We start from the raw sequence: 23,830 nt of genomic DNA, 5'->3' as shown, positions 1-23,830 counted from the left end.
GACAGACTCCTGAGACACAATCAGATCTTAAACATACATAGAATACATCTTATTAGAGAATATAGGAACAGTTCTTATTAGCTATAAAGTCCTTTATGCCCACTTTGCTTATAGAGTCACAATTGCTCCCACAAGGGGCACTCACACCCTGTACCCATCCTGTATTTATGGATACAGGGTGACATAGACATAAGACAGAGTTATGAAAGTACATGGGGTGTCCAGCATATAAAATTCCATATTTCCATGCAGTCTCTGGGTATCCCTAAGCCCATGTACCTCCAGCCCAAAGAATGTTCCATAACAGGCCCTCCAATGTACAGTGGCGAGATTGGTTTTGTCACATCTCTCCCCTTTTCCAAACAGACTAACAGGGTATCTGACCTGCCGGTCAGTGCCCTGGTTAGTCCAGCAACCCACCCATAAAACACAATTAGTATTACAGCCCACCCACAATAAATGGTTACTAAACCTGAGTACGGGGAAAACTTGTCCATGTCCAGGTGCCTCACCACAGCTGTGTGGGGGACTGGTACGCTGAATTGGTGGGTTGCGAGGTGGGCAGAGACCAGCTGTACTCTGCCCGGGTGCCAGCACTACCATGGAAGTAGCCTGGTGGGAGCCTGGTTGCTGGAGGGGAAGACCGACTGTCTCCCCTTCGGATACATAGCTGTGCTGCTGGAGGGGGAGACCAATCGTCTCCCCTTTGGCTAAACAGCCGTGTTGCTGGGGGACAGGACCATCAAACTCCTCTCCCTCTGGTTTGTCAGTTTGCTGGGACAATCCATCTGTATTCCCGTTATGAGAGAGAATTCCTGTCCATACAAACAAGGGTTCAAATTCCTCAGTGCCCAGACCAGGGCCAAACAGTCCTTCAAAATCCCATCAGCTTCTTTACGAGTTTTCTGTACCTGCTCTTTATAGGTATCCACAATCCCTTCATACTGACATAGGGTGCCCTTGAGTTGCTGCACCTCACTATGAGCCAGCGTCAGCTTCTCCTCCAGTGTCACTAAGTTTGTCTTTAATGTTTCATGGTCCACTCTCAAGCTGGTGTCTTCTGCAGTCTGTCGGTGCAGCTTGTCTAGCAGAGATTCCTGTTCTAAACGTGCTTTTTCCTCTGCGCTCCTCTTCTCCTTCATCAGCGCATTGTAACGGGACCTCCACATATCAATAGCGGATAGAGATTTACTGAGCTCAGCGTCCTGGGGCTTAGCAGCAGGTGGGTCAGTCTCTGCTGCACGGATCTGGGCACGGGTAGTCACAGAGTTAACATCAGCGGGACCCATAGGAGCGTAGGCAGAAACAAGGGGGGCCAAGTCATTTCCAAGAAGAACATCAGCAGGTAAGTCCTTCTTGACCCCCACATTCACAGGTCTAGCGCCCACTCCCCAATCCAAATGTACCCTGGCAACAGGTAGGCTGAACACATCGCCCCCTGCTACCCTCACAGCCACAGTGTCTCCAGTGTACTGTTTCTCGGACACCAAGTTCTTTTGAAGCAAGGTCATGGTAGCACCAGTATCCCGTAGACCACTGACCTTCTTCCCATTCACTTTAACCAGTTGCCGGTTATTCCGGTGGGCAGCTTGCACAAGGTCTGCCTCATGTAGGATGCTCCAGCATTCTTGCGCCTCTACGTAGCGGGCCGCAGGCTGAGGATTACGTGGGATTCCGCCGGCGGGTCTTCTCCAGGACTGCGCTTGGTTCGCTGCGTTTAGGGGACACTCTGGTCTTTTGTGCCCTAGTTGCTTACATCCAAAGCACCGAATAGGTTGTGAGTAGCACCGCAGGGCTCTCTGAGGGTAGTTCGTGGCCGGAGGCCGTGTGGTATAGTGGTGCGCCGGGGTTTGGTAACTGGCAGCTGCTGGGGTGACTGGGGGTCTGTACTCCACTCTATCAGGGGGCTTAGTGGTAGCAGTGTCCAGTTTGCGGGCATCCGTATACTCATCTGCCAAGCGAGCCGCTTCCTGCAGGGTGGAGGGTTTACGGTCCCGAACCCACTCTCGAACTCCTGCGGGTAATTTGTCGAAGCAATGTTCCAACAGGAATAGCTGCAGCACCTCTTCCCCAGATATGGCTTGGCACCCCGCTATCCAGTGAGCTGCTGTGCGGTGCACCTTACATGCCCACTCAAGGTAGGAATCTCCAGCTAATTTAACAGTGTCTCTGAACCGTCTCCGGTATGCCTCCGGTGTAACCGCATACCTGGAGAGCAGAGCCTCTTTTACAGTATTATAATCCCTGACTTCCTCATCTGGAATGGCCCGAAAAGCCTCTCTGGCCCGGCCGGATAATTTTCCAGATAATATCGTGACCCAGTCCTCTGCGGGTACCTTGTGTAGTGCACATTGCCTCTCAAAATCCGCAAGGTACCCATCAATCTCTCCTTCTGTTTCCAGGAAGTTTTTAAAAGCTGCAAAATTTACTTTTCTCTTTTCCATCTTAGTCAGTATTGTAATAATCCCCCTCTTCCTGAGGTTACTGGCTTGTGTAGTTGCTCTTCTGGGCGATAAGGTTCATTCCGTCGCTGCCACCAATGTTACGGTACCAACTGTGTACCAAGGGTTAATACCAGGGAACAACGTCCTGCATAGGGAATCAGCAATTCACAAACCAGCCAGTTTTCAGGTTTAAACAGAATATCTGCTTTATTTGAAGGCAGCACACAGATTTATACACCCTGGCTTCAGGTTACAGAGGGCATTGGTTAAACAGTAAAGCAAACATATGAACAATGCATCAAACCTCTAACAATTGTCTATTCACAGGTAAAACAGATTAACATATTAAGTTAATTAACTAGGGAAGAACGTTTACTCAGACAATCTGATGTTGGGCAGTCTAGTTAACATAATCACACAAGGACACAATCAGTTTACCTAGACAGACTCCTGAGACACAATCAGATCTTAAACATACATAGAATACATCTTATTAGAGAATATAGGAACAGTTCTTATTAGCTATAAAGTCCTTTATGCCCACTTTGCTTATAGAGTCACAATTGCTCCCACAAGGGGCACTCACACCCTGTACCCATCCTGTATTTATGGATACAGGGTGACATAGACATAAGACAGAGTTATGAAAGTACATGGGGTGTCCAGCATATAAAATTCCATATTTCCATGCAGTCTCTGGGTATCCCTAAGCCCATGTACCTCCAGCCCAAAGAATGTTCCATAACAGGCCCTCCAATGTACAGTGGCGAGATTGGTTTTGTCACAGTATGCAAAAAAGGAATTCATTTCTTCAGACACCAAACTTCACCTCCTCCATTGACAGAGGCAAAGAGAATGACTGGGGATTATGGGTAGGGGAGTGACACTTAACAGCTTTGCTGTGGTGCTCTTTGCCTCCTCCTGCTGGCCAGGAGTGATATTCCCACTAGTAATTGGAATGACGTTGTGGACGCTCCATATCTTAGGAAAGAAAATAATCTATATATGTCATTTTGAGTAGGCACACACACACATACATACTTGTGCTTGAGCCCTGTGCTGATGTGAGCACTTGTGTTATTGAGCCCTGCGATGATGTGAGCACTTGTGTGCTTGAGCCCTGTGCTAGTATCAGCACAGGGCTCAAGCACAAAAGTATCACACAGCACAGGGCTCAAGCACACAAACAGCACACATCAGCCAAGTTGCACACATCAGCCCAGGGCCCAAGCGTCACATCAGCCCAGGGCCCAAGCGTCACATCAGCCCAGGGCCCAAGCGCCACCTCAGCACAGGGCTCAAGCCCACAAGCGCCACCTCAGCACAGGGCTCAAGCCCACAAGCGCCACCTCAGCACAGGGCTCAAGCCCACAAGCGCCACATAAGCACAGGGCTCAAGCCCACAAGCGCCACCTCAGCACAGGGCTCAAGCCCACAAGCGTCACCTCAGCACAGGGCTCAAGCCCACAAGCGTCACCTCAGCACAGGGCTCAAGCCCACAAGCGTCACCTCAGCACAGGGCTCAAGCCCACAAGCGTCACCTCAGCACAGGGCTCAAGCCCACAAGCGTCACCTCAGCACAGGGCTCAAGCCCACAAGCGTCACCTCAGCACAGGGCTCAAGCCCACAGGCGTCACCTCAGCACAGGGCTCAAGCCCACAAGCGTCACCTCAGCACAGGGCTCAAGCCCACAAGCGTCACCTCAGCACAGGGCTCAAGCCCACAAGCGTCACCTCAGCACAGGGCTCAAGCCCACAAGCGTCACCTCAGCACAGGGCTCAAGCCCACAAGCGTCACCTCAGCACAGGGCTCAAGCCCACAAGCGTCACCTCAGCACAGGGCTCAAGCCCACAAGCGTCACCTCAGCACAGGGCTCAAGCCCACAAGCGTCACCTCAGCACAGGGCTCAAGCCCACAAGCGTCACCTCAGCACAGGGCTCAAGCCCACAAGCGTCACCTCAGCACAGGGCTCAAGCCCACAAGCGTCACCTCAGCACAGGGCTCAAGCCCACAAGCGTCACCTCAGCACAGGGCTCAAGCCCACAAGCGTCACCTCAGCACAGGGCTCAAGCGTCACCTCAGCACAGGGCTCAAGCCCACAAGCGTCACCTGAGCACAGGGCTCAAGCCCACAAGCGTCACCTCAGCACAGGGCTCAAGCCCACAAGCGTCACTTCAGCACAGGGCTCAAGCCCACAAGCGTCACCTCAGCACAGGGCTCAAGCCCACAAGCGTCACCTCAGCACAGGGCTCAAGCCCACAAGCGTCACCTCAGCACAGGGCTCAAGCCCACAAGCGTCACCTCAGCACAGGGCTCAAGTCCACAAGCGTCACCTCAGCACAGGGCTCAAGTCCACAAGCGTCACCTCAGCACAGGGCTCAAGCCCACAAGCGTCACCTCAGCACAGGGCTCAAGCCCACAAGCGTTACCTTAGCACAGGGCTCAAGCCCACAAGCGTCACCTCAGCACAGGGCTCAAGCCCACAAGCGTCACCTCAGCACAGGGCTCAAGCCCACAAGCGTCACCTCAGCACAGGGCTCAAGCCCACAAGCGTCACCTCAGCACAGGGCTCAAGCCCACAAGCGTCACCTCAGCACAGGGCTCAAGCGTAACCTCAGCACAGGTCTCAAGCCCACAAGTGTCACCTGAGCACAGGGCTCAAGCCCACAAGCGACACCTCAGCACAGGGCTCAAGCCCACAAGCAGCACATTAGAACAAGAGCTCAAGCACACAAGCAGCATACATCAGAACAAGGGCTCAAGCACACAAGAAGCACATCAGAACAAGGGCTCAAGCACACAAGCAGCACATCAGAACAAGGGCTCAAGCACACAAGCAGCACATCAGAACAAGGGCTCAAGCATACAAGCAGCACATCAGAACAAGGGCTCAAGCACACAAGCAGCACATCAGAACAAGGGCTCAAGCACACAAGCAGCACATCAGAACAAGGGCTAAAGCACACAAGCAGCACATCAGAACAAGGGCTCAAGCATACAAGCAGCACATCAGAACAAGGGCTCAAGCATACAAGCAGCACATCAGAACAAGGGCTCAAGCATACAAGCAGCACATCAGAACAAGGGCTCAAGCATACAAGCAGCACATCAGAACAAGGGCTCAAGCACACAAGCAGCACATCAGAACAAGGGCTCAAGCATACAAGCAGCACATCAGAACAAGGGCTCAAGCACACAAGCAGCACATCAGAACAAGGGCTCAAGCACACAAACAGCACATCAGAACAAGGGCTCAAGCATACAAGCAGCACACATCAGAACAAGGGCTCAAGCACACAAGCAGCATACATCAGAACAAGGGCTCAAGCACACAAGCAGCATACATCAGAACAAGGGCTCAAGCACACAAGCAGCACATCAGAACAAGGGCTCAAGCACACAAGCAGCACATCAGAACAAGGGCTCAAGCACACAAGCAGCACATCAGAACAAGGGCTCAAGCACACAAGCAGCACATCAGAACAAGGGCTCAAGCACACAAGCAGCACATCAGAACAAGGGCTCAAGCATACAAGCAGCACATCAGAACAAGGGCTCAAGCATACAAGCAGCACATCAGAACAAGGGCTCAAGCATACAAGCAGCACATCAGAATAAGGGCTCAAGCACACAAGCAGCACATCAGAACAAGGGATCAAGCATACAAGCAGCACATCAAAACAAGGGCTCAAGCACACAAGCAGCACATCAGAACAAGGGCTCAAGCATACAAGCAGCACATCAGAACAAGGGCTCAAGCACACAAGCAGCACATCAGAACAAGGGCTCAAGCACACAAGCAGCACATCAGAACAAGGGCTCAAGCGTCACATCAGCACAAGCAAACACAAGGAACAAGTCAGAAAAGGTGCATGTAGGGCACACCTCAGCACAGGCACATGCAGGGTTCAAATTCACTGCCTGGGACAAAACAGGCACACACGCACATACGGCTCAAACACAAACATGGGGCAAAGAAAGGCACTGACCTTGTGGAACCGTATAACAGGCTCAGGATGAACTCTGATTAGTTGCAGACAGCAGCGATAACCTTGCAGGATCTGAGCAAACAAACGCAGAAAAACAGCGCGCACCTCCATGTCCTGTAACACCATAAACTACACTGTTGTATTCCATGTGCTTACAAACATCAAAACATGCTCCATAAATAAAACAAGGAAATCATTGCAAAAACGTATTAATTCAGCATTAAGGACTCCAAAACACCAGTGTTTTATTGTGTCTATATGAATTTTGTGTAATAAATATTTCATACTTTTTTAAATATTTACATATTTTTATGATATAGATTAAATATCTTATAGACCATCTATTTAGTAATGGTTTCTAACCACCAGAATATACCAATGTTTTGGAAACCACAAAAGTCAATAATTCCTTTATTGACAACATTAATCGCTATTACACTATATCTGTATTACACACTATTATGACTGTAATAGTGTGTAATACAGATATAATGTAAGATATTATAGTGTGTAATACAGATATAATGTAAGAGATTATAGTGTGTAATACAGATATAGTGTAACAGTGATTATAGTGTGTAATACAGATATAGTGTAATAGTGAGTAATACAGATATAGTGTAATAGTGAGTAATACAGATATAGTGTAATAGTGAGTAATACAGATATAGTGTGTAATACAGATATAATGTAAGAGATTATAGTGTGTAATACAGATATAGTGTAACAGTGATTATAGTGTGTAATACAGATATAGTGTGTAATACAGATATAGTGTAACAGTGATTATAGTGTGTAATACAGATATAGTGTAACAGTGATTATAGTGTGTAATACAGATATAGTGTAATAGTGAGTAATACAGATATAGTGTAATAGTGAGTAATACAGATATAGTGTAATAGTGAGTAATACAGATATAGTGTAATAGTGAGTAATACAGATATAGTGTGTAATACAGATATAATGTAAGAGATTATAGTGTGTAATACAGATATAATGTAAGAGATTATAGTGTGTAATAGATATAGTGTAACAGTGATTATAGTGTGTAATACAGATATAGTGTGTAATACAGATATAGTGTAACAGTGATTATAGTGTGTAATACAGATATAGTGTGTAATACAGATATAGTGTAACAGTGATTATAGTGTGTAATACAGATATAGTGTAACAGTGATTATAGTGTGTAATACAGATATAGTGTAACAATGATTATAGCGTGTAATACAGATATAGTGTAACAGTGATTATAGCGTGTAATATAGATATAGTGTAACAGTGATTATAGTGTGTAATACAGATATAGTGTAACAGTCAGTGTGTAATACAGATATAGTGTAACAATGATAATAGTGTGTAATACAGATATAGTGTAACAGTGATTATAGCGTGTAATATAGATATAGTGTAACAGTGATTATAGCGTGTAATACAGATATAGTGTAACAGTGATTATAGTGTGTAATACAGATATAGTGTAACAGTGATTATAGCGTGTAATATAGATATAGTGTAACAGTGATTATAGTGTGTAATACAGATATAGTGTGTAATACATATATAGTGTGTAATACAGATATAGTGTGTAATACAGATATAGTGTGTAATACAGATATAGTGTAATAGTGATTATAGTGTGTAATACATATAGTGTAACAGTGATTATAGCGTGTAATATAGATATAGTGTAACAGTGATTATAGTGTGTAATACATATAGTGTAACAGTGATTATAGTGTGTAATACATATAGTGTAACAGTGATTATAGTGTGTAATACATATAGTGTAACAGTGATTATAGCGTGTAATATAGATATAGTGTAACAGTGATTATAGTGTGTAATACATATAGTGTAACAGTGATTATAGCGTGTAATATAGATATAGTGTAACAGTGATTATAGTGTGTAATACAGATATAGTGTGTAATACATATATAGTGTGTAATACAGATATAGTGTAACAGTGATTATAGTGTGTAATACAGATATAGTGTAACAGTGATTATAGTGTGTAATACATATAGTGTAATAGTGATTATAGCGTGTAATACAGATATAGTGTAATAGTGATTATAGTGTGTAATACATATAGTGTAATAGTGATTATAGTGTGTAATACAGATATAGTGTAATAGTGATTATAGTGTGTAATACATATAGTGTAATAGTGATTATAGTGTGTAATACATATAGTGTAACAGTGATTATAGCGTGTAATATAGATATAGTGTAACAGTGATTATAGTGTGTAATACATATAGTGTAACAGTGATTATAGCGTGTAATATAGATATAGTGTAACAGTGATTATAGTGTGTAATACAGATATAGTGTGTAATACATATATAGTGTGTAATACAGATATAGTGTAACAGTGATTATAGTGTGTAATACAGATATAGTGTAACAGTGATTATAGTGTGTAATACAGATATAGTGTAACAGTGATTATAGTGTGTAATACAGATATAGTGTAACAGTGATTATAGTGTGTAATACAGATATAGTGTAACAGTGATTATAGTGTGTAATACAGATATAGTGTAACAGTGATTATAGTGTGTAATACAGATATAATGTAACAGTTATTATAGTGTGTAATACAGATATAGTGTGTAATACAGATATAGTGTGTAATACAGATATAGTGTGTAATACAGATATAGTGTGTAATACAGATATAGTGTGTAATACAGATATAGTGTGTAATACAGATATAGTGTAACAGTGATTATAGTGTGTAATACAGACATAGTGTAACAGTGATTATAGTGTGTAATACAGATATAGTGTAACAATGATAATAGTGTGTAATACAGATATAGTGTAACAGTGATTATAGTGTGTAATACAGACATAGTGTAACAGTGATTATAGTGTGTAATACAGATATAGTGTAACAGTGATAATAGTGTGTAATACAGATATAGTGTAACAGTGATTATAGTGTGTAATACAGATATAGTGTAACAGTGATTATAGTGTGTAATACAGATATAGTGTAACAGTGATTATAGTGTGTAATACAGATATAGTGTAACAGTGATTATAGTGTGTAATACAGATATAGTGTAACAGTGATTATAGTGTGTAATACAGATATAGTGTAACCGTGATTATAGTGTGTAATACAGATATAGTGTAACAGTGACTATAGTGTGTAATACAGATATAGTGTGTAATACAGATATAGTGTGTAATACAGATATAGTGTAACAGTGATTATAGTGTGTAATACAGATATAATGTAACAGTTATTATAGTGTGTAATACAGATATAGTGTAACAGTGATTATAGTGTGTAATACAGATATAGTGTAACAGTGATTATAGTGTGCAATACAGATATAGTGTAACAGTCATAGTGTGTAATACAGATATAGTGTAACAGTGATTATAGTGTGCAATACAGATATAGTGTAACAGTGATTATAGTGTGTAATACAGATATAGTGTAACAGTGATTATAGTGTGTAATACAGATATAGTAACAGTGATTATAGTGTGTAATACAGATAGTGTTTTTTACACACTTTAATCACTTTTACTATATCTGTATTACACACTATAATGACTGTTACACTATATGTATATCACACAATCAATCACTTATACACTACATCTATATCATAACAGTCGGTATAGTGTGTAATATAGATATAGTATAACAGTCATTATAGTGTGTAATACAGATATAGTGTAACAATGTTACACTATATCTATATTACACACTATAATCACTCTTACACTACATCTGTATTACAAACTATAATCACTGTTACCTCTGTATTACACACTATAATAACTGTTACACTACATTTATATCACACACTATAATGACTGTTACACTATATCTGTATTACACACTATAATCACTGTTACACTATATCTGTATTACACACTATAATCACTGTTACACTATATCTGTATTACACACTATATCTGTATTACACACTATAACAACTGTTATACTATATCTGTATTACACACTATAATCACTGTTACACTATATCTGTATTACACACTATAATCACTGTTACACTATATCTGTATTACACACTATAATCACTGTTACACTATATCTGTATTACACACTATAATCACTGTTACACTATATCTGTATTACACACTATAATCACTGTTACACTATATCTGTATTACACACTATAATCACTGTTACACTATATCTGTATTACACACTATATCTGTATTATACACTATATCTGTATTACACACTATATCTGTATTACACACTATAGTCACTGTTACACTATATCTGTATTACACACTATAATCACTGTTACACTATATCTGTATTACACACTATATCTGTATTACACACTATAGTCACTGTTACACTATATCTGTATTACACACTATAACAACTGTTATACAATATCTGTATTACACACTATAATCACTGTTACACTATATCTGTATTACACACTATAATCACTGTTACACTATATCTGTATTACACACTATAATCACTGTTACACTATATCTGTATTACACACTATAATCACTGTTACACTATATCTGTATTACACACTATAATCACTGTTACACTATATCTGTATTACACACTATAATCACTGTTACACTATATCTGTATTACACACTATAATCACTGTTACACTATATCTGTATTACACACTATAATCACTGTTACACTATATCTGTATTACACACTATATCTGTATTATACACTATATCTGTATTACACACTATATCTGTATTACACACTATAGTCACTGTTACACTATATCTGTATTACACACTATAATCACTGTTACACTATATCTGTATTACACACTATATCTGTATTACACACTGACTGTTACACTATATCTATATTACACACTATAATCACTATTACACTATATCTGTATTACACACTATAGTCACTGTTACACTATATCTGTATTACACACTATAATCACTGTTACACTATATCTATATTACACGCTATAATCACTGTTACACTATATCTGTATTACACACTATAGTCACTGTTACACTATATCTGTATTACACACTATAATCACTGTTACACTATATCTATATTACACACTATAATCACTGTTACACTATATCTGTATTACACACTATATCTGTATTACACACTATATCTGTATTACACACTATATCTGTATTACACACTATAGTCACTGTTACACTATATCTGTATTACACACTATAATCACTGTTACACTATATCTATATTACACGCTATAATCACTGTTACACTATATGTATTACACACTATAATCACTATTACACTATATCTGTATTACACACTATATCTGTATTACACACTATATCTGTATTACACACTATATCTGTATTACACACTATATCTGTATTACACACTATAATCACTGTTACACTATATCTGTATTACACACTATAATCACTGTTACACTATATCTGTATTACACACTATAATCACTGTTACACTATATCTGTATTACACACTATAATCACGGTTACACTATATCTGTATTACACACTGTAATCACTGTTACACTATATCTGTATTACACACTGTAATCACTGTTACACTATATCTGTATTACACACTATAATCACTGTTACACTATATCTGTATTACACACTATAATCACTGTTACACTATATCTGTATTACACACTATAATAACTGTTACATTATATCTGTATTACACACTATAATCACTGTTACACTATATCTGTATTACACACTATATCTGTATTACATACTATAACAACTGTTACACTATATCTATATCACACACTGTAATAACTGCCACATATCACACGAGCACATCACAACCAGACACAGCACATGCACTACACACATGAACAGTACATGTTACCTGCATGCGGAGAGAAGAGGCAGTGATGGAAGACGGTGGGAAAGCCAGGTCTGCTATCTGTAGTGATGGGTCTAGAACCTGCAATAGAAGAGCTGTCAAGCACCAGAGACTGACTGGCTATGTAAGATATCAGGATGACAAAAGGCTATGGAGGCTGATGATTTTGTAACAGGGAAGGCTGACACACAGGACAGTAGAGGGTCTGGGTCTCACCAATGACAAACTCTCCTGAATGTGATGAATCAGGGGATCAGGCAGCAATGGTAGCTGAATACATTCTGGGATTGCAATGGTCCCACCGTCTAGATCTGCAATAATTACATCCAGCTAGAGAGGGAAAACAAGGGTCAGACAAACTGATTACCGACAAATAACTGGTGCAATGAGCAATGTAACTAAAGCAGCAGGAGGGAGATGAGGTGAGTAACCAGGCAGATGTAGCAGGAAGGAGATGAGGTGAGTAACCAGGCAGATGCAGCAGGAGGAAGATGAGGGGAGTAACCAGGCAGATGCAGCAGGAGGAAGATGAGGTGAGTAACCAGGCAGATGCAGCAGGAGGAAGATGAGGAGAGTAACCAGGCAGATGCAGCAGGAGGAAGATGAGGAGAGTAACCAGGCAGATGCAGCAGGAGGAAGATGAGGAGAGTAACCAGGCAGATGCAGCAGGAAGGAGATGAGGGGAGTAACCAGGCAGATGCAGCAGGAGGAAGATGAGGGGAGTAACCAGGCAGATGCAGCAGGAGGGAGATGAGGTGAGTAACCAGGCAGATGCAGCAGGAGGGAGATGAGGTGAGTAACCAGGCAGATGCAGCAGGAGGAAGATGAGGTGAGTAACCAGGCAGATGCAGCAGGAGGAAGATGAGGGGAGTAACCAGGCAGATGAGGGGAGTAACCAGGCAGATGAGGGGAGTAACCAGGCAGATGCAGCAGGAGGAAGATGAGGTGAGTAACCAGGCAGATGCAGCAGGAGGAAGATGAGGTGAGTAACCAGGCAGATGCAGCAGGAGGAAGATGAGGAGAGTAACCAGGCAGATGCAGCAGGAGGAAGATGAGGAGAGTAACCAGGCAGATGCAGCAGGAGGAAGATGAGGAGAGTAACCAGGCAGATGCAGCAGGAGGAAGATGAGGTGAGTAACCAGGCAGATGCAGCAGGAGGAAGATGAGGAGAGTAACCAGGCAGATGCAGCAGGAGGAAGATGAGGGGAGTAACCAGGCAGATGCAGCAGGAGGAAGATGAGGAGAGTAACCAGGCAGATGCAGCAGGAGGAAGATGAGGGGAGTAACCATGCAGATGCAGCAGGAGGAAGATGAGGTGAGTAACCAGGCAGATGCAGCAGGAGGAAGATGAGGAGAGTAACCAGGCAGATGCAGCAGGAAGGAGATGAGGTGAGTAACCAGGCAGATGCAGCAGGAAGGAGGAGATGAGGAGAGTAACCAGGCAGATGCAGCAGGAGGAAGATGAGGTGAGTAACCAGGCAGATGCAGCAGGAAGGAGATGAGGGGAGTAACCAGGCAGATGCAGCAGGAAGGAGATGAGGGGAGTAACCAGGCAGATGCAGCAGGAGGAAGATGAGGTGAGTAACCAGGCAGATGCAGCAGGAGGAAGATGAGGAGAGTAACCAGGCAGATGCAGCAGGAAGGAGATGAGGGGAGTAACCAGGCAGATGCAGCAGGAAGGAGATGAGGGGAGTAACCAGGCAGATGCAGCAGGAAGGAGATGAGGGGAGTAACCAGGCAGATGCAGCAGGAGGAAGATGAGGGGAGTAACCAGGCAAATGCAGCAGGGAGGAGATGAGGGGAGTAACCAGGCAGATGCAGCAGGAGGAAGATGAGGTGAGTAACCAGGCAGATGCAGCAGGAGGAAGATGAGGTGAGTAACCAGGCAGATGCAGCAGGAGGAAGATGAGGTGAGTAACCAGGCAGATGCAGCAGGAGGAAGATGAGGAGAGTAACCAGGCAGATGCAGCAGGAGGGAGATGAGGGGAGTAACCAGGCAAATGCAGCAGGGAGGAGATGAGGGGAGTAACCAGGCAGATGCAGCAGGAGGAAGATGAGGTGAGTAACAAGGCAGATGCAGCAGGAGGAAGATGAGGAGAGTAACCAGGCAGATGCAGCAGGAGGGAGATGAGGGGAGTAACCAGGCAAATGCAGCAGGAGGAAGATGAGGTGAGTAACCAGGCAGATGCAGCAGGAGGAAGATGAGGAGAGTAACCAGGCAGATGCAGCAGGAGGGAGATGAGGGGAGTAACCAGGCAGATGCAGCAGGAGGAAGATGAGGTGAGTAACCAGGCAGATGCAGCAGGAGGAAGATGAGGTGAGTAACCAGGCAGATGCAGCAGGAGGAAGATGAGGAGAGTAACCAGGCAGATGCAGCAGGAAGGAGATGAGGTGAGTAACTAGGCAGATGCAGCAGGAGGAAGATGAGGAGAGTAACCAGACAGATGCAGCAGGAGGAAGATGAGGGGAGTAACCAGACAGATGCAGCAGGAGGAAGATGAGGGGAGTAACCAGGCAGATGCAGCAGGAGGAAGATGAGGGGAGTAACCAGGCAGATGCAGCAGGAAGGAGATGAGGGGAGTAACCAGGTAGATGAAGCAGGAAGGAGATGAGGGGGAGTAACCAGGCAGATGCAGCAGGAGGAAGATGAGGTGAGTAACCAGGCAGATGCAGCAGGAAGGAGATGAGGGGAGTAACCAGGCAGATGAGGGGAGTAACCAGGCAGATGAGGGGAGTAACCAGGCAGATGAGGGGAGTAACCAGGCAGATGAGGGGAGTAACCAGGCAGATGAGGGGAGTAACCAGGCAGATGAGGGGAGTAACCAGGCAGATGAGGGGAGTAACCAGGCAGATGAGGGGAGTAACCAGGCAGATGAGGGGAGTAACCAGGCAGATGAGGGGAGTAACCAGGCAGATGAGGGGAGTAACCAGGCAGATGCAGCAGGAAGGAGATGAGGGGAGTAACCAGGCAGATAAGGGGAGTAACCAGGCAGATGAGGGGAGTAACCAGGCAGATGAGGGGAGTAACCAGGCAGATGAGGGGAGTAACCAGGCAGATGAGGGGAGTAACCAGGCAGATGAGGGGAGTAACCAGCAGGAGTGATGGCTATGAAAAATGGGTTACACCCATGAGGGTTGCACACAGGTATATTACCAGTTCCTGGGTCTCTGCACGGAACAGAGCATTCACTCCAATAATGAAAGGCGTAGGTGTACTGAGTACCTCTAGCAAATGTGCGGGAAGGATGGGAACGTATGTGAAACTGTAAAAAACAGATAAATGCATTACAGAGATGGAGTGAAGAAATGGGCTGTAGAGAGACAGAGAGGGGGGCTTGGAGATGGCCAGAGATATGAAAATAGTGGAAAAAAAGACTAGAGAGAACGGATATGGTGAGTCCACGACATCATCAATTACAAGTGGGAATATCTCTCTTGTCCAGCAGGAGGCGGCAAAGAGCACCACAGCAAAGCTGTTAAATACCACTCTCCTTCCCATAATCCCCAGTCATTCGAACGAAAGGAAATGGAAAAAACATAATTTATGCTTACCTGATAAATTTATTTCTCTTGTAGTGTGTTCAGTCCACGGGTCATCCATTACTTATGGGATATATTCTCCTTCCCAACAGGAAGTTGCAAGAGGATCACCCAAGCAGAGCTGCTATATAGCTCCTCCCCTCACATGTCATATCCAGTCATTCGACCGAAACAAGACGAGAAAGGAGAAACTATAAGGTGCAGTGGTGACTGGAGTTATAATTTTAAAATTTAGAACCTGCCTTAAAAAGACAGGGCGGGCCGTGGACTGAACACACTACAAGAGAAATAAATTTATCAGGTAAGCATAAATTATGTTTTCTCTTGTTAAGTGTGTTCAGTCCACGGGTCATCCATTACTTATGGGATACCAATACTAAAGCTAAGTACACGGATGATGGGAGGGACAAGGCAGGAACATTAAACAGAAGGAACCACTGCCTGTAGAACCTTTCTCCCAAAACCAGCCTCCGAAGAAGCGAAGGTGTCAAATTTGTAAAATTTGGAAAAAGTATGAAGTGAAGACCAAGTTGCAGCCTTGCAAATCTGTTCAACAGAGGCCTCATTCTTAAAGGCCCAGGTGGAAGCCACAGCTCTGGTGGAATGAGCTGTAATTCTTTTAGGAGGCTGCTGTCCAGCAGTCTCATAGGCTAAACGTATTATGCTACGAAGCCAAAAAGAGAGAGAGGTAGCCGAAGCCTTTTGACCTCTCCTCTGTCCAGAGTAAACGACAAACAGAGAAGAAGTTTGTCGAACATCTTTAGTTGCCTGTAAGTAGAACTTCAGAGCACGGACCACGTCTAGATTATGCAAAAGACGTTCCTTCTTTGAAGAAGGATTAGGACATAATGATGGAACAACAATCTCTTGATTGATATTCCTGTTAGAAACAACCTTAGGTAAAAACCCAGGTTTAGTACGCAGAACTACCTAGTCTGAATGAAAGATCAGATAAGGAGAATCACAATGTAAGGCAGATAACTCAGAGACTCTTCGAGCCGAGGAAATAGCCATCAAAAACAAAACTTTCCAAGATAAAAGCTTAATATCAATGGAATGAAGGGGTTCAAACGGAACTCCCTGAAGAACTTTAAGAACCAAGTTTAAGCTCCACGGAGGAGCAACAGCTTTAAACACAGGCTTAATTCTAGCCAAAGCCTGACAAAAGGCCTGGACGTCTGGATGCTCTGCCAGACGTTTGTGTAAAAGAATAGACAGAGCTGAAATCTGTCCCTTTAGCGAACTAGCGGATAAACCCTTTTCTAAACCCTCTTGTAGAAAAGCTAATATCCTAGGAATCCTAACCTTACTCCATGAGTAACTCTTGGATTCGCACCAATATAAATATTTACGCCATATCTTATGGTAAATTTTTCTTGTCACAGGTTTCCGAGCCTGTATTAATGTATCAATAACCGAATCTGAAAACCCACGCTTTGATAGAATCAAGCGTTCAATTTCCAGGCAGTCAGCCTCAGAGAAATTAGGTTTGGATGGTTGAAAGGACCCTGAATTAGAAGGTCCTGCCTCAGAGGAAGAGACCATGGTGGACAGGACGACATGTCCACTAGGTCTGCATACCAGGTCCTGCGTGGCCACGCAGGCGCTATCAGAATTACCGATGCCCTCTCCTGTTTGATCCTGGCAATCAGCCGAGGTAGCAACGGAAATGGTGGAAACACATAAGCTATGTTGAAAACCCAAGGGGCTGCTAATGCATCTACCAGCACCGCTCCCGGGTCCCTGGACCTGGATCCGTAACAAGGAAGCTTCGCGTTCTGGCGAGATGCCATGAGATCCAGATCCGGTTTGCCCCAACGACGAATCAGTTGAGCAAATACCTCCGGGTGAAGTTCCCACTCTCCCGGATGAAAAGTCTGGCGACTTAGGAAATCCGCCACCCAGTTCTCTACGCCTGGGATGTGAATCGCTGACAGGTGGCAAGAGTGAGACTCTGCCCAGCGAAATATCTTCGAGACTTCCAACATCGCTAGGGAACTCCTGGTTCCCCCTTGATGATTGATGTAAGCCACAGTCGTGATATTGTCCGACTGAAATCTGATGAACCTCAGCTTTGCTAACTGAGGCCAAGCTAGAAGAGCATTGAATATTGCTCTTAATTCTAGAATGTTTATTGGGAGGAGTTTCTCCTCCTGAGTCCACAATCCCTGAGCCTTCAGGGAATTCCAGACTGCTCCCCAGCCTAGAAGGCTGGCATCCGTTGTTACAATCGTCCAATCTGGCCTGCGAAAGGTCATTCCTTTGGACAGATGAACCGTTGACAACCACCAGAGAAGCGAATCTCTGGTCTCCTGGTCCAGATTTAGCAAAGGGGACAGATCTTAGTAATCCCCGTTCCATTGACTGAGCATGCATAGTTGCAGCGGTCTGAGATGCAGGCGCGCAAATGGCACTATGTCCATTGCCGCGACCATTAAGCCGATTACCTCCATGCACTGAGCTACTGATGGGCTTGGAACGGAATGAAGGACACGGCAAGCATTGAGAATCTTTGATAACCTGGACTCCGTGAGGTAAATCTTCATCTCTACAGAATCTATAAGAGTCCCTAGAAAGGGAACCCTTGTGAGTGGTAACAGAGAACTCTTTTCCACGTTCACTTTCCACCCATGCGACCTCAGAAATGCTAGAACTATCTCTGTATGAGACTTTGCATTCTGAAAACTTGATGCTTGTATCAGAATGTCGTCTAGGTACGGAGCCACCGCTATGCCTCGTGGTCTTAGTACCGCCAGAAGTGAACCCAGAACCTTCGTAAAAATTCTCGGGGCCGTGGCTAACCCAAAGGGAAGAGCCACAAACTGGTAATGCCTGTCTAGAAAGGCAAACCTCAGGTACCGATAATGATCTTTGTGAATCGGTATATGAAGGTAAGCATCCTTTAAGTCCACCGTGGTCATATATTGACCCTCTTGGATCATGGGTAGGATGGTTCGAATGGTTTCCATCTTGAACGATGGTACCCTTAGGAATTTGTTTAAGATCTTTAAGATCAAGATTGGTCTGAAGGTTTCCTCTTTTTTGGGAACCACAAATAGATTTGAGTAAAATCCTTGTCCCTGTTCCGATCGCGGAACTGAGTGGATCACTCCCATGATTAAGAGGTCTTGTACACATTGTAGAAATGCCTCTCTCTTTACTAGGTTTGTCGATAACCTCGAAAGATGGAACCTCCCTTGTGGAGGAGAGGTTTTGAAATCCAGAAGGTATCCCTGAGATATAATCTTTAACATCCAGGGATCCTGCACATCTCTTGCCCAAGCCTGGGCAAAGAGAGAAAGTCTGCCCCCCACTAAATCTGTCTCCGGATAGGGGGCCCTGACTTCATACTGTCTTAGGGGCGGGAGTAGGTTTTCTGGCCTGCTTGCCCTTGTTCCATGACTGGTTGCCTTTCCAACCCTGTCTGTAACGAGCAGTAGTTCCTTCCTGTTTTGGAGCGGAGGAAGTCGATGCTGCTCCTGCCTTGAAGTTACGAAAGGCACAAAAATTAGACTGTTTGGCCTTTGGTTTGGCCCTGTCCTGAGGAAGGGCGTGGCCCTTACCTCCCGTAATGTCAGCAATAATTTCCTTCAAGCCGGGCCCGAATAAGGTCTGCCCTTTGAAAGGAATGTTAAGTAGCTTAGACTTGGAAGTTACATCCGCTGACCAGGATTTAAGCCAGAGCGCTCTGCGTGCCTGTATGGCGAATCCGGAATTTTTAGCCGTAAGTTTGGTTAGATGTACTACGGCATCTGAAACAAACGCATTAGCTTGCTTAAGGGTTCTAACTTTGCTCAAGGCCTCATCCAACGGCTCTGTGCGAATCGCCTCTTCCAGAGACTCAAACCAGAATGCCGCTGCAGCCGTGACAGGCGCAATGCATGCAAGAGGCTGCAATATAAAACCCTGTTGAACAAACATTTTCTTAAGATAACCCTCTAATTTTTTATCCATTGGATCTGAGAAAGCACAGCTATCCTCCACCGGGATAGTGGTACGCTTGGCTAATGTAGAAACTGCTCCCTCCACCTTAGGGACCGTCTGCCATAAGTCTTGTGTGGTGGCGTCTATAGGGAACATTTTTCTAAATATCGGGGGAGGGGAAAAAAGCACACCGGGTCTATCCCACTCCTTACTTATAATTTCTGTAAGTCTTTTTGGTATAGGAAAAACGTCCGTACACACCGGTACCGCATAGTATCTATCCAACCTACACAATTTCTCTGGAATTGCCACCGTGTCGCAATCATTCAGAGCCGCTAATACCTCCCCTAGTAACACACGGAGGTTCTCAAGCTTAAATTTAAAATTTGAAATTTCTGAATCCGGTCTCCCCGGATCAGAACCGTCACCGACAGAATGAAGCTCACAGTCCTCATGTTCTGCAAATTGTGACGCAGTATCAGACATGGCTCTCGTGTCATCAGCGCGCTCTGTCCTTAACCCAGAGCTATCGCGTTTGCCCCTTAATTCGGGTATATTATATAATACTTCTTTCATAACATTAGCCATATCATGTAAAGTGATTTGTAAGGGCCTAGATGTACTAGGTGTCTCAATCCTACGCAGGTACTGACACGTGAGGAGATTAGGCGGCATAACTTCCCCCTCGTTGTCTGGTGATAGCTTCTTTATCGGTACAGATTGACTTTTATTCAAAGCAATATCAATACAATTGGTACACATCGTTCTATTGGGCTCCACATTAGCTTTTGAACATGATGAACAAACAGTTTCCTCTGAATCAGACATGTTTAAAACAGACTTAGCAATGAAACTAACAAGCTTGGAAATCACTTTCAATAAGTTTACAAGCAATATAAAAACGCTGCAGCGCTTCAAAAATACAGATATAATTAAACAATTCTTAACAAGAAGTGTATTATTAGCAGAGGATTGCACCCATTAGCAAAAGGATGATTAACCCCTCAATACCCAAAACGGATAAAACGGATATCAATTAAGATTTAACGCTTTTAATCACAGTCAAACACACTGTCACAGATCTGCTGTGACTGATTACCTCCCTTAAAAATGAATTTTGCAGACCCCTGAGCTATCTAGAGACGTCCTGGATCAAGGAGGAAGAAGCAGGAAGACTGTGCAATAATTTTAACTGCGCAACAAGGCGCTAAAACAAGGGCCCTCCCACTCCAATCACAACAGTGGGAGCCCTGTATAACGGTTTCCATGCAGAAAAATATGTCAGCCATGTGGAAAAAAATCATGCCCAAAGCGATTTATCACAAAAGTACCTCACAAAAACGAATAACATGCCAGTAAACGTTTTATTAAAAACAACATTTGTCAATGTCATGCAAAGCTATCACTAAGCCTGCTACCAGTCGCTACCACTGCAGAGAAGGCTTAAGTATTATTTCAGTGTTAACAGTATTTTCTCAGTCAAATTCTAGTCCCTAGAATATAACTCGATTGCGCATACATTTATCAGCCTGATACCAGTTGCTACTACTGCATTTAAGGCTGTACTTACATCATACGGTAACAGCAGTATTTTCTTAGTCAATTCCATTCCCAGAAAATAAAGTACTGCACATACCTCATTTGTGGAGGACCCCGCATGCTATTCCCAGCTTCTGAAGTTACCCCACTCCTCAGAATGTCGAGAACAGCCAGTGGATCTTAGTTACGCCTGCTAAGATCATAGAAAAAAAACGCAGGCAGTTTCTTCTTCCAAATACTGCCTGAGATAGAAAAACAGCACACTCCGGTGCCATTTAAAATAACAAACTTTTGATTGAAGAATAGTTAAGTAAAAACTCCAGCTCCTCTCGCGACCTCCTTCTTTGTTGAGGGTTGCAAGAGAATGACTGGATATGACATGTGAGGGGAGGAGCTATATAGCAGCTCTGCTTGGGTGATCCTCTTGCAACTTCCTGTTGGGAAGGAGAATATATCCCATAAGTAATGGATGACCCGTGGACCTAACACACTTAACAAGAGAAAAGGAATAATACAAAGGTGTACAGGTTCCTGAGGTTTAGTCAGAAATAACTGTCATAAATATAAGGGTGGCGTCGTGGACTCACCATATCCGGAAATAACAATTTATGCTTACCTGATAAATTTATTGCAAGTCCACAACGTCATCAATTACTAGTGCAAACCAATACCCAAGTGTGAGGACACGGATGACTAGGGAGGGAAAAAGACAGGTGGACCTAAACAGAAGGCACCACCGGTTGAAGAACTTTCCTCCAAAAAAAAGCCTCAGCTTAGGCAAAAGTACCATAATTTATAAAATTTTGAAAAAGTGTGCAGAGAGGACCAAGTTGCAGCTTTGCAAATCTGTTCCACAGAAGCTTCATTTTTGAAAGCCCAAGAAGACGAGACAGCTTTAGTGGAATGAGCTGTAACTCTCTCAGAAGGCTGCTGTCCAGCAGTCTCATAAGCAAAGCAAATCATACTTCTCAACCAAAAGGAAAGGTAGCAGTAGCCTTCTGACTATTACGTTTTCCTGAGAATCAAACAAAAAGGACAGGAGACTGGCAAAAATCCTTAGTCGCCTGTAAATAGAATTTTAAAGCATGCACTACATCCAAGTTGTGCAACAGACGCTCCTTATGAGAAGAAAGATTGGGAAAGAGAGAAGGAACAACAATTTCCTGATTAATATTCCTAACAGAAAGCACTTTAGGAAGAAAACCCAACCTAGTACGTAAGGACTACCTTATCTGCATGAAAGATAAGGTAAGGAGAATCATACTGCAAAGCCGAGAGTTCCGAAACTCTCATTGCAGAAGAAATAGCAACAAGAAACAAAACCTCACAAGATAACAATTTAATATCTATGGAATGCATTGGCTCAAACCGGATGATGGACCTCTTCAGCCCCTGCTTGGATGAAGACTTCAGCCGATGATCGATCTCTTCAGCCCCCGCTTGGATGAAGACATCGCCCGGATAGGATGAAGACTTCGGAGGCTCTTCTGGACGGATCGGTGATACCCGGCGTGGTGAAGATAAGGTAGGGAGATCTTCAGGGGCTTAGTGTTAGGTTTATTTAAGGGGGGTTTGGGTTAGAGTAGGGGTATGTGGGTGGTGGGTTGTAATGTTGGGGGGGGGGTATTGTATGGGGTTTTTTTACAGGCAAAAGAGCAGAATTCTTTGGGGCATGCCCCGCAAAAGGCCCTTTTAAGGGCTGGTAAGGTAAAAGAGCTTTTCAATTTTTATTTTAGAATAGGGTAGGGCATTTTTTTTTCATTTTGGGGGGCTTTGTTATTTTATTAGGGGGCTTAGAGTAGGTGTAATTAGTTTAAAATTGTTGTAATATTTTTATGTTTGTAAATTATTTTTTTATTTTTTGTAACAGTTCTTTTTTTTATTTTTTGTACTTTAGTTAGTGTATTTATTTGTAGGTATTTGTATTTAATTTATTTATTGATAGTGTAGTGTTAGGTTTAATTGTAACTTAGGTTAGGATTTATTTTACAGGTAATTTTGTAATTATTTTAACTAGGTAACTATTAAATAGTTAACTATTTAATAGCTATTGTACCTAGTTAAAATAAATACAAAGTTGCCTGTAAAATAAATATTAATCCTAAAATAGCTACAATATAATTATTATTTATATTGTAGCTATATTAGGGTTTATTTTACAGGTAAGTATTTAGCTTTAAATAGGATTAATTTATTTAATAAGATTTATTTTATTTCGTTAGATTAAAATTATATTTAACTTGGGGGGGTGTTAGTGTTAGGGTTAGACTTAGCTTTAGAGGTTAATACATTTATTAGAGTAGCGGTGAGGTCCGGTCGGCAGATTAGGGGTTAATAATTGTAGGTAGGTAGCGGCGACGTGGGGGGGGGGGGCAGATTAGGGGTTAATAAATATAATATAGGGGTCGGCGGGGGTTAGGGGCAGCAGATTAGGGGTTCATAGGGATAACGTAGGTTGCGGCGGTGTACGGAGCAGCAGATTAGGGGTTAAAAAATATGCAGGGGTCAGCGATAGCGGGGCGGCAGATTAG

General features: G+C 43.3%; 1 protein-coding gene across 1 annotated transcript in view; it reads right to left on the bottom strand.

Moving 5' to 3' along the window:
• Nucleotides 1–23,830, bottom strand: part of SBF1 (SET binding factor 1) — a gene marked incomplete in the record, with an annotated part of 739,370 nt that overhangs the window by 461,537 nt on the left and 254,003 nt on the right. The window contains 4 exon segments of the mRNA XM_053716293.1: nucleotides 6,434–6,547; nucleotides 12,300–12,377; nucleotides 12,513–12,626; nucleotides 15,451–15,559. Of these exon segments, the coding sequence (XP_053572268.1) occupies nucleotides 6,434–6,547; nucleotides 12,300–12,377; nucleotides 12,513–12,626; nucleotides 15,451–15,559 (415 nt within the window).

The sequence above is a fragment of the Bombina bombina genome, chromosome 6 (assembly GCF_027579735.1).
Source record: "Bombina bombina isolate aBomBom1 chromosome 6, aBomBom1.pri, whole genome shotgun sequence".
Taxonomy (NCBI): domain Eukaryota; kingdom Metazoa; phylum Chordata; class Amphibia; order Anura; family Bombinatoridae; genus Bombina; species Bombina bombina.
The sequence above is the reverse complement of the archived record's forward strand: the minus strand, read 5'-3'. Positions and strand labels throughout refer to the sequence as shown.